This window comes from Glarea lozoyensis (assembly GCF_000409485.1).
Source record: "Glarea lozoyensis ATCC 20868 chromosome Unknown GLAREA6, whole genome shotgun sequence".
NCBI classification, from domain to species: Eukaryota; Fungi; Ascomycota; class Leotiomycetes; order Helotiales; family Helotiaceae; genus Glarea; species Glarea lozoyensis.
Window position 1 is genome coordinate 2,788,538 of NW_007361001.1, and position 12,107 is coordinate 2,800,644.

The 12,107-nt window shown below is 47.2% G+C and overlaps 4 protein-coding genes across 4 annotated transcripts; 2 read left to right on the forward strand and 2 right to left on the reverse strand.

The window, feature by feature from the left end:
* Positions 1-287: 287 nt before the first annotated feature.
* GLAREA_03242 (uncharacterized protein) lies at positions 288-2,620 on the reverse strand (the record flags this gene model as incomplete). The annotated part of the gene is made up of 2 exons (XM_008088326.1): positions 288-321; positions 369-2,620. The coding sequence occupies 2 exons, from the start codon at positions 2,618-2,620 to the stop codon at positions 288-290; spliced, it is 2,286 nt and encodes a 761-aa protein (XP_008086517.1).
* A 3,004-nt stretch (positions 2,621-5,624) lies between these two features.
* On the forward strand, positions 5,625-7,245 carry GLAREA_03243 (Thioesterase/thiol ester dehydrase-isomerase; the record flags this gene model as incomplete). Its single annotated transcript, XM_008088327.1, has 5 exons — positions 5,625-5,897; positions 5,947-6,282; positions 6,329-6,624; positions 6,675-7,024; positions 7,088-7,245. 5 exons carry the CDS (start codon positions 5,625-5,627, stop codon positions 7,243-7,245), a joined length of 1,413 nt encoding a protein of 470 aa, XP_008086518.1.
* A 360-nt stretch (positions 7,246-7,605) lies between these two features.
* Positions 7,606-8,374, reverse strand: GLAREA_03244 (SNF7 family protein; the record flags this gene model as incomplete). Its single annotated transcript, XM_008088328.1, has 3 exons — positions 7,606-7,821; positions 7,929-8,235; positions 8,331-8,374. 3 exons carry the CDS (start codon positions 8,372-8,374, stop codon positions 7,606-7,608), a joined length of 567 nt encoding a protein of 188 aa, XP_008086519.1.
* Positions 8,375-8,605: 231 nt separating this feature from the next.
* GLAREA_03245 (P-loop containing nucleoside triphosphate hydrolase) lies at positions 8,606-10,957 on the forward strand (the record flags this gene model as incomplete). Its single annotated transcript, XM_008088329.1, has 2 exons — positions 8,606-8,656; positions 8,711-10,957. The coding sequence occupies 2 exons, from the start codon at positions 8,606-8,608 to the stop codon at positions 10,955-10,957; spliced, it is 2,298 nt and encodes a 765-aa protein (XP_008086520.1).
* Between the last annotated feature and the right edge of the window lie 1,150 nt (positions 10,958-12,107).

Here is a 12,107-nt window from a genome sequence, read left to right on the forward strand (position 1 = left end):
TCCTCTTTCAAAACTTCGGTTCTCTCATGTGCAAATCAAAAAGCTTTATGTGAATTTCCCTTTCCTGGTTCCGCTTCTTTGTACAAGGAATACATCCAACCCAGTCACCTATCTCATCTCCCATGCAAAATAAAGTCAACTCTATTCCACGCGCTGCCGGTGCCACTATGTTTTTAATGAGGCTCGGTCATGAGAAGAATGCGTTGTAAAGCAGATAACACCAATCCCTAATCGTTGATTAAATTGATATTCTAACGACAAGAGAAAACGCCTATGAAGCCCTCTCATTAATGATCGTAACCAGCTCCACGTTGCCATGGACTATTAAAATTAGCTTTTGCCGTGACTACGTTAAGTGAACATCATACCTAGAATTGTTCTGGGCTCTGAATGCAGGGCCGTTGTTGCTTTGCGGTTGATAATTTTGTGACAGGCTCGCCGTCGAATGGTTATCTCTGTATGGAGCTGGAGAAGGCGAAACATTCGCTGATCTGTCTTGATAGTTTGGAGGCGAACCTCTTGTGCCCGCTGGGAACAGTGGCATCGAAGGGTCAATGGGTGAGTGAGGAGGTTCTCTGTAATTGTTGGCTCCGGAATTAGCCGTTGATGGTGGAAGTGGCATGTTGGCTGGGTGTCTCATCGAGTCTGATGACCAAGAATCATTGTCATCGTCTAGATCGAGGTTGTGCTTGTATCCTCCCTTGGTGTCCCCACGAGCAGTAACTCCTAGGGCATCAAGCTCAGTGTTGAGAGCTGTTTGCGACTTGATGAATGATGCACGGTCGTCACTCATTGGTTGATAACGAGTATCAGGGTTCTTGCGGATGAAGGCGTAAATAGTGGCGATCAAGACAAGGATAAGGAGAACCAGTGAGAAGGCGGCGTTGATGACGAAGAAGATGACACCCATGATACCAGTGACCATACCAGGTTGGTTGAAGATCTCGGTAAATACCAAAAGGAAGATGGTGTTCAAGAAGTTGATGGCGCAGATAGAGATGTTGAAGGTGTTTGTGCTCTTGTCCATCCATGGCCGAATAACACTCGCGCCAATCAGAGCAATTGCCTCAATAAGGAGAAGTGCAATAGCTTGAACGGTTCCATTTCCTTGACCAAAGGCAATGAACATTCCCTTAACAAGAATATAAACTAGAGTTGGAAGGATAAAGTAATAAGCGGTAGCCCTGAATTGAACATAGAGGAAACCCCATTTGTTGAGAGCTGCAGGGTCGGAGTAGAGGATATAAGCCGGGTTTTTGTGCATCTCGACGGATCTTTTGGCAAGTCGAATAACTTTCATGGCTGCCCATGCAAGTGTTCCGGTCATACCGAAGAAGAAAAAGATGGCAAGCACAACCTCAGCAGGAGAGTCGACCTGAGTAAACTCCCACAAGCAAAGGACGGTCATTTGTGGGTAACCAATGAGGACCATTCTGAACATGATGCCCTTGAGAACAGTGAACCATCCATTTCGGAAATCCTGGAACTTGTCGCTCTTCATCCACTTCATCTTGACAGCGAGTTCGCAGAAACCTTTGAACAGAGCTACGAATAAGATGGTGAAAACGATAAAGATACAAAAGAAAGCTAGACCAGTTAGGAAAATGTTGGTAGCTTCGATACCGGCTCTGAACGCAACACGCTTGATTCCTCGAACAATAGATGTTCCGGTTACAGTATCCGTTCCGGCGTTGTTGCTTCGAGTGTGAAGTTGGTGAGCACGTGTAAGAAGATTGATGGTTTGATCAACTGATCTCTTTGCGAATTGCATGCCGACGGATCGCTTTTCGACTCGTACGGAGGTTGTCGTCAGGGTATTGAAAAGGGTGTCTGGAGTTCCTCCTGTAGACTTTTGATACCAGGTTGCAATGTCTTGCATGAAATTAACCTCGATAATACCCATAGTCCAGTCGAAGTTCTGGGTCCAGGCTTGGACAATCGGAGGCATAGATACCGCAGTCATGCCAAACATGGCTTGAGCCTGGAAATAACCAAAGAGGGATAGAGCGTTTGCAGCAACGTGAGCAGCTGTGTTGGAGTGACCCAAACCAGAAGTAACGGCAGAAGCGACCAGTGCCAAACCCGCGATGACTGCAGTTGTCCATCCGACACCTTTTTGGTCGACAGTTTGACCGTTCGAAAGGTCAGCCTCCACACAGGCAAGACTGACCAACGGATTGGATGTTGCGTTGATGTGAATTTTGACGGTTGCGTCTAAATCAGGAACGCCATATGCGATACCTGGGATCTGGTTGATAATGTCCTGCTCGAGCTGAATATTGGATTTAATATCGATTTGTCCAGTTGCCATGGGGCACAATCCCGTCATATCCTCAATGGTACATGGATCAAAGGTCTTCTTGACCACGGACAGACCATATGCCGTGACTTCGATACCGAAGGAAACATTTCCTTGAATGGACGAGACACCGACAATATCGAAGGTGAAAGTTCTGTTATCAGGCGTAAAGATGACATCGAACAAGCTGGCTGTGAAACTCGAATTGCTCTGGCAAGAGTTGAGGGATTTAGATTCGATTAAACGGATGGCTGAAGCGCCGGATAGAAAGGTAAGGAGAGTTGTCAGGTAGACAAAAGGCGATAGTATGGACGACCGCATGATGGCGATTATATGTTGACGAAAGCCGTCGCGGCGGTGATGAACTCGTTGGTGGTGTTCTCGTCGTTTCCAAGCGACCGATCGCCTTCAAAGAGCTGTTGTTGGCCAAGTATTATCCCAAACACTGTCCTTCACAACAATCGCACGGAATGAAATGGGTTGATAGCGGATCTAACAGACTCGTTGGGATAGCATCTGCAAGATATCGTGATGGTGGTGATGAAGATTTACGAATCGTCTTGGTGTTCTGGAACGACAGGATTTCGAGTTCGCAGGAGAGGTGAGAAAGGTCCAGCTCACAAACGAGGGAATGCTGCGATGGCGGCGAGATGTCGAAATCGAATTCGCGTCGAGAACGAGAGATCGACGGCGAAGGGGGATGAGATGCTTATGGAGTTTGGCTGTCGTGGATTATGAACAAGACAGGGTGAAGGAGTTGACTTCGTAAGGTTGGAAATAAAGGGAGTTGCAGGTGAGCAGCAGCGAGGAGGCGGGAAGCCGGGAGGGTGCGAGATAGACTTTGGACGGGGTGAGCAGAGCAACGACTCCTGGCTGCTCCTGGCTAAGGCTGGCTTGGGGGGGAGTAAAAGCGGACAAGGCGACGTGTGCTTGTACGGTGGCCGGGTTTCTAAGAATGAATCCGAATGCTTGTGTGAATGTGATTGGGATGCTTTCATGTTTTATGGGGCTCATGGCTGGAAGAGGATTGCGTGGCTACGGCGGCCTTTATACCACACTTCAGCCGTAAACAATGATTCCGTTCTTGGAGTTTATCCACACTCGTATTGGTCTGACGCCGTCTTCAGCTTATTTTCAGCATCGCCTCATGCCGCGACGATTTTACCGGCCCGGCAACGACCATGTTTAGATGTCTGCATCTTTCAAGAGCTGAATTGTTTATTTGTCTATTATTGCGTACTCCTCGTCTTCGCCCGCTTTCCACAGCTGTGGTTGTCTCAATCGATGAGAGTACAGCATTCCTGCCAATGCTGTTTCTTTGACGGATTCATATCAAAACGACCCCTGGCCGCGAAGCACGATTCATAACGAGTACGAGACGAATACAATTTACAGAATACGGCAACACGTCGGAATTGCTTAAAGCCGTTTTGCTGCAAATAGACTCATCTCTCAAAATGCTCGTATATCTTTCGCCATTCTATGAATTTGCCTCAACTCTTCGCAGACTCAGGTGGGAAATGGCTAAGTCTTAGTCAGGTTGCTAGTAAACTTTTTCTTGTCTTATTCATCGCTAAATTACTACTAACAATTGGGGCAATTGCTTACCTTTTGCGGCGGCGATACGAAAACCGCATAGAGTGGTATTTCGTATTACGTCTTGGCTCAGGTACGCCAGATGTTGAATCAGCCCCTAGCAAATGCATGAAATCTTGTTCCTAACATCTCCAGATCTCGAATACATCATCATGACTCCAAATGCAAACAAATAGAGATGTTTGGAACATTGTGACGCTTCACCACAGCAATCTGATGTTTTGTTCAAACCGAAAACATCGTCTCAACTACTGGTGTTTGAAGTTCGTCGATACTGTAACAGGTTCCGTCTTGGACTGGGCGCGTGAAAATGATAATTTCCCTGAGAGGGCGCACCCCTCGTTTTCGGCAACCCAGAAAACACTTGCACAGCCCACCTCATCAGGTTGTTGTCTAGCAAACTGGCGTCCACTTTCTATCAAAATTATTCGTTGGCCTAATCCTCTGCATCCATCAGCCGTTTGAAAAGGACGTTCGACATGTAAGACACTGCCATGGCTCGTGGAATCGTGGCGGACCTGGACGTGATCAATCCCTATCCTTTTACAGCTTCAATCATATCCAGCGTCTATCTATTCGAAGATTGTACGAGTAATACATCCAACATCTGCCAACATCTTGACGAATTTACCGCCAAGTTGGCTACGGTCTTGGTCTAGGTCTTTGGCTCGGCGCTCTGTGGCCATTCATGTGTTCCCCGTTGCGGTTCAACGGCAGTCCGAGAAGTCAAAAGCACTTGAACACAACGCGCGGTTTGAGAACTCATGCCTTGTACAAGATACATGGCCGAGATCCTGCGGGTACTCATCATCGGAGGTGTCACTGTTTACCGGCGTTGGTGCTCAAACCGGGATCGACGTCTTCGAGGCATAAGGTGTATCAAAAGTCGCCTCAATTTCCTCACTGACGAGAGCTGCAGAACAAACGTATAATGTTTCTTCTCAGATCTGAAAAGCTTCTTTGTGGCACAGTTATATCTGCATATCTGGACAAACCAGTCAAATCCTTCGAGATGCAACGGTCGAGATGTTCTGTACATGATCTTCCGGGTGACCTGAACCTTATTTATTTTTAGATCAGTCACGATATGATGCTTTCTCACCTATATCAGATGAAACATTTCGTTGAGTATCCGAATAGAAGAGTTTGGATTTGTTTAAACCACCAGATGAGATTCTCCAGTCATTACCAACACTTTCAAATAGAATAATCGTAACAGGTAAGCAAATGTTACATTCCACAAAGTTGGGTTCGCTAGTCTGCTCGTGCTAAGCCTTTGAGGATGGTGATGCGACAGCAAAAATACATATGTAAAGATTATTAAATTGGCACTGGAGGAGAAGCGTTGATGAACTAAAATCTAGATTCGTAAAACAAGTATCAAACACCATTCTAGTATTGATTTCTATAATACCAATAATGACTTGTCAATTCATATTTTCAAATAGCTTCCATTTTCCTCGGACCAAGCGGCAAGAACCGGGCAACGCGACACTGTCAATTGACAACGATCAACACTAGCAAAACGTAAATAGCTTATTCATTCTCTGTGACAACACCTTTTTTATTGCAACGGCGCTTCTATTTCGTTGCCAGCAACCATAGTAGCCCAAATTGATGATCTTATGAACGAACTGGAGAGATTAAAATGCTCGACAAATTATAACGCTATCTCCGTTTTGGCTATCAGGTCTTTCGCTTCAAACAATCAAGTCAGGCACACAACATCATGTCTGGACTTCATACTCTCCCACGTCTGACGAGAAGCGTTAAATGCCGTCCTCAACTCTCCATACGACAAGCACGACCTTTCTCAGCATGCTCGCGGTGTCAAACAGATGGCGTCTACCAAGAGCTCACAGCCATGCGAACACGAATGCCCTTCATCGAAGCACTCAGAGCGCAACAGGATAACAAAGATGCATCCAATAAACCTGCAACACCAAATCCAGCATCTCGAGATTTAACCCCAAAAAGCATGGAAGACAGCTACGTTAAAGTCGTGAGTCACCTGACCGTCCTACTCTGTTCTTGACCTAACAAATCTCCAGATCTTACCGCTTGCACGAGACCCATGGCTTTTGGATCGCTATATCAGCGCGTCCGGTCATATTAGACTTGGAACGCTTTTCATGGATCTCGATGCTTTGGCTGGTGTGGTTGCTTATAAGCATACTGGGGATGCAGTCATGACTGTCACTGCTGCTGTGGATAGGATCACCCTTCAGAGACCTTTGAAAGAAATTTGTGATTTGGAATTGAGTGGACGGGTTACATTTGCTACGGGAAGAAGTAGTATGGAAGTCTCCCTCCAAGTCGCGAAAGCACCTGCGGAGGGTCAGGCAGCACAAGAAGATGATATCCTAATGACCTGCGCTTTCACCATGGTAATTTCCACTCATTCCCCTTACACCCCTTTTCTAACAGACCAAGGTATCACTCGACCCAACAACCAAAAAATCCGTCCCAATAAGCCCACTAAACCCCACAACACCAGAAGAAAAGAAACTCTTCGATCAAGGCCAAAAGAACTACAATCTAAAGAAAGCCGCTTCAAAACTCGCGCTAAGGAAACAGACGCCCAATGACGAAGAATCAGATCTCATCCACGCGTTATGGCTTCAGCAACTCGGATGGCATGATCCCAATACGCAACATCGGAAACCGGATAATGCGTTGAGTATGGCGAAGACGCAGATTCAGAGTGTACAGATTATGCAGCCGCAGTAGTAAGTCCTCCAATCTTACCGATAGACATTGTATATTGACAGAATATTAGTCGCAATCGACACAATTTCATGATCTTCGGCGGTTTCCTCCTAAAATCCACATTCGAACTCGCATTCACATGTGTAGCATCAATGTCCCATACCCGACCTACATTCATCGCGCTCGATCCGTCTACATTCGAGAATCCGGTCCCCGTGGGATCGGTGTTGTATCTCACTGCCACGGTTGCTTATACGGATAGTCCGTTGTTAGATGAGGGCGTCGTAGGCAGTGAGACTGGTAGAGCGCTGAGGGATCGGAAAGTTAGTGCGGAGGGGATGACGAGGGTTCAGGTTAGGGTTGATAGTAAGGTTAAGAGTGTCGAGCATGATGGGGAGACTAAGGGGACGGGAGTTTTCAGTAAGTAGTCTCTATTTTCTTAGCTATATTGTTGATTTTGTGTTGGTGTACTGATGAAAGTAGATTATACGTTTGAGGTAAAGAAGGATATCAAGGTTGTTCCGGAGACTTATGCGCAGATGATGATGTTTTTGGATGCGAGACGGAGGTGTATTCATTTAGATAATAAGTCGGATGTTGCTGGTGAGGGAGAGCAGGCTCAGGAGGGTTTGATGACTTGATTTTCGGTGGACATAACAATCAGTAAAGACTAGGTTTTGAATACTTGTTTACTAAAAGGGTGTTACAGAGCTTATTGGATGGAGAATTGCACTCTTGTAGCAGCTTGGTAGGCTCTCACTGAGCCATGCTGGAGGTTTGGAATTGAACCAACTACGTTACTGACCGCTTTAACACTGTTCTAGAGGATTTGTTTGGAGAAGCTTCTTAAAGCTCAATTATATCCTATGCGACCCAGTTGTAACTATGCTCCCAATATCTACAAGCCCTCATCTAAATATCACGAATGGGTATTGCCTCATCTACACAAGCTCATGAATATCACAAAATGCACCAACGCCACGCAATGCACCACCCAAAATTCAAGCCAACATAGCCGTTCTCTCCTCCTCTTGCTCCCTCTGTCTTACCTTCGCCCTCTCTTTACTAGGCAACTTACTCGTCGGTACCTCCGGCAGCACAGGCTGAACATCAGCCTCCACCCTCCCCACAACCTCCATCTCCAACGCCGCCAACTCATCTTCCACCTCATCCTCATCCTGATTCGAAATCTTCCCCCCAAGCATATCACTAACCTCCTACACCCACATTAGCCCTGTTTCACCCCACGCCCCCCCTAAAACTTACCTGCTGATAAGCAACCGCCTCCGCCGTCTCTCCCATCAACATCTCGACCCTATCCAACCCCCCCCATCTCCCGATGAATCTCCTTCAACACACTCGTTCCCTGTTCCAGTCCAAACACCACATCCTTCTGCACCAGCGCGAACTCCACGCTGCTCGTCAGCTGCTCCAGCTGCTCGAGCTGCTTATCCGTCTTCGCGAGCAGCGACTCCTGGTATTTCTTGCGGCGGAGCGCGAGGAGCGCGCGTTTCTTGTCGCCCGCGGCGAGCATTTGGCGGGCGATGGACGTTTCGCGGTCCGTGAGGACGGTGATACGACGTTGGTATTGGTGGAGTTTGTCGCGCTGGTTTTTCATGTCGAGGATTGCTCTGCAATGAAGGTGTTAGTGAGGGTTCCTAGGGACGGGGTTTGGCTGCTGCTGGTGTAGTTGAGGGCAGGGAAATTTGGAGGGCAGGAAACGCACTTATCCTGCGCAGATATCTTGTGCGTGCTACTGTTGTTGCCCATTGTGAATACAGCTGGGTGTTCTCTACTGGGTGATAGAGCATGCTGTCGCAGCACTTAAGGGTGCTGGAGGGGCTTCGTCATTGAAGGTGCTCGTGTGAGGTAGACATGGGTTCGGCTCGGCGATTGCGTTCGATAAGCGGTAAATTAATGTTCCGGACAGGGTCTTGATGGACAATTTTTTGGAATCGCGGGACAAATTATGGTGAAAGGGATTTGGTAATTCTGGAAATGATGGTAAATCGAGGTCCCAGACCGACTTTGACGCAGGCGCTGGATAAAGAGGTGAGCAAGTGCACAAAGATTGCTTTTTCATGGTCAAAATTTGATTTTGTGTAGATATATCAAGTTGTTCGCAAACTCTCCGACGAACAGGCGCAATTCGAAAATGGAGGAAAGAAACTTACGACTGCGGTGGTGTATGATTCGATCAAGCACTCAAATTCGAGCTTGAAAAGACGCAGTAAAAAGTTGTTAGAAGATTGTATTGAAAGAGTCCTAAAAGTTATAAAAGAAGAGGAACAGGAACTGGACGACGATGAATCGCTAGATGGAGACTTCGAGGGTATCGAGGAGAATCCAGCACCACGGATTAAGGATCACAATATCATGAATAAGAGCATTACTCGAATGTGGTCGAAGCCAAGTTCTGCGAGTATGACACCGAGAGAGGGGACCCCGCCGGTCATGGAAGTTGTCTCGTCAAGTGTCACAATACAAGATGCACCAAATGGACAGACTGATTCTCCAGCGAAAGCCGACCGTCAGCCAAATGGGGAGCCGAAAATGAAGAGAAGGAAGGCGGAAAGAACACCGGCGAAAGAAGTCGATCGAACACCACCTACAGACATCTCACTGGACAATTTAGGAGGGGTTGAGAGTGTGATTGAGGAACTCAATGAGCTTGTCGCTATGCCTATGTTATACCCCGATACATATATCAGAACTGGAATCCAACCTCCTAGGGGCGTATTACTTCATGGACCTCCAGGATGCGGGAAAACCATGATTGCGAATGCTTTCGCTGCGGAGATCGGAGTCTCGTTCATACCACTTTCTGCGCCATCGCTGGTAGCAGGTATGTCAGGAGAGTCAGAGAAGAAGATAAGGGAGATATTTGACGAAGCTAAGAGAATGGCTCCCTGTCTTGTCTTTATTGATGAGATTGATGTGATCATGGGGAAGCGAGAAAGTGCTCAGCGGGAGATGGAAAAGAGAATAGTAGCTCAAATGTTAACATGTATGGATGACATGGCACTAGAGAAGACCGGAGGGAAACCAGTGATCATTATTGCTGCCACAAATCGACCCGACAGTCTAGATCCAGCTCTACGGCGAGCAGGGAGATTCAACAAGGAGATAAACCTGGGTGTACCAAACGAACAAGCTCGCGAAAAGATCTTACGCGCACTTACGCAAAAGCTCATACTCGCAGAGGATTTCGATTTTCGCACACTCGCAAAAATGACGCCGGGATTTGTTGGAGCCGATTTGAACGATGTTGTGTCTGTCGCGGGTACGGAAGCGATGAAGCGAATGATGGCTGTATTGAAGGAACGCTCCGCCACAGATATGGATTTGGATCTGGATGTCGATACACCACCAACAGCACCCGCGCTTCTGATCCTCCGATCTCTGGTCGCTCACGCGGGAGAATCATCACCTGATGGGGATTTCTCGATTAAATATGATGATTTTCTTACTGCGATTCCGAAAGTCCAGCCATCTGCTAAGCGAGAGGGCTTTGCTACGATTCCAGACACGACATGGGCACATATTGGCGCCCTTCATGAGGTTCGTGAGCAGTTGGAGATGGCAATAGTAGAGCCCATCAAGCGACCTGAGTCTTTCGCAAGAGTAGGTATCACAGCGCCAACAGGTGTACTTCTCTGGGGTCCTCCTGGATGTGGTAAAACTCTCCTCGCCAAAGCCGTAGCAAACGAGTCAAAAGCAAACTTCATCTCCATCAAAGGCCCCGAACTCCTCAACAAATACGTCGGAGAATCCGAACGCGCCGTTCGGCAAGTGTTTGAACGCGCGCGGTCTTCAGTCCCTTGCATTCTCTTCTTCGACGAACTCGACGCTCTAGTACCCAAACGAGAAGACTCTCTCTCCGAAGCAAGCAGCAAAGTCGTCAACACCCTCCTCACAGAACTCGACGGCCTCTCGAGTCGCGCAGGCATCTACGTCGTCGCCGCCACCAACCGTCCAGACATGATCGACCCCGCCATGCTCCGTCCCGGCCGTCTCGGCACATCCGTCTTCGTCGACCTGCCTACCCCCGACGAGCGCGTCGAGATCCTCAAAGCGCTCTACAAGAAGGCTCTCCCACTTGCGGCGCCCGAAGAGGTTGAGGCGCTCGATACGGTGGCCAGAGATGAGCGTTGTACCGGGTATTCAGGGGCGGATCTGGGGAATTTGCATCAGGCGGCGGCGGTGGCGGCGTTGAAGAGGGAGATGGGCGCGGGTATGGGTGAGGAGGGATTGGTTATTGAGGGGAGGGATTGGGAGGTTGCGTTGGGGACGGTCAAGGCTAGTGTTAAGGATGCGAGGAAGTATTTGAGGTTGAAGGAGAGGGGGATGTAGGTTGGGGTTTGAGGTGTTAGGGTGGTGATGTGAGAGATTATATCGGTTAGGTGGTTGTTGAATTTAGTTGAATCTTCTCGAGGACTTAATTATGACATTGAAGCCCCAGTTGTTCGAACAACACAATAAATCCGTTGATGCACCCAGTAGATTCTTCATCAAAGAGACACAGTATAACTTACCTCATCCAACCATCCTCACTCAATTCTCCTTCACTCCCCGTTCAAGCACGCGTCTTCACCAACGCCCCAAAAACCCGTCAGAGTAGAAACGTAGATGTTACTAAACAGTTGAGACGTCGTGGAATATATCTACGCATATCATCAACATACTTTTACTCATAACAATGCAGCAAGTATCAGACAGAGTACATGGGAACAGCTCCAGCGTGCTATTGAAATAGAGAACAAGATGATTTAAGTTTTCTTTCGTATGGATAGAGAAGAGATGGTAAATGTTTTATTGGAACAAGAGGTGCTTTTTTTGGTTTCAGAGGGGGAAATGGGAAATCAATGACAGGTTACTTTTCGGTGGAAACTGTCTTCTCTCCTTTTAAGTTTTTGGTCTTATCTGCTACGCCAGAACACGTACAACTGAATATCACCGTAACCAGTCACACCTTGGGAGAGTCGTTCCAGATCACTAGTCTACTCGTCCGGGGGTCTCCCCCGCCCAGCAGTATTGCCATTGTCTTCCCAATTTCCATTGTATGCTGCATGGTTTCTTTGAGGTGACGCAGTGAATTTTATACTTTATTCTCCTAGAGAAGTCGTGCTACGATTAAACAATACATTTGCAACCACTTACCTCTTACCTCCCACAGAGATTCTAGGTTTAGGATATTTGGATACTTAAGTGAGTAGCCAAATATCTATCCTGCTGTTTTGAGTTAGATTGAGAATGTCCCCTTTGTCCTTGGATGCAGGTACTCTGACATTCGAAAACCTGTGTATTTCAAATATATCTCGTGTCCTTACACAAGAATAAATCGAATAACTAATTACGCTCCTCCCTACACACAATACTTCGAACTTAACACAATTCCCCCATCTATAGCTAGAAACCTAAATCAACATCCCACTATCATTCATAATCTGGTCAATGACTAAGATAAAAGCCCACCGAATTTTTTGCAGGTTTAATATACATG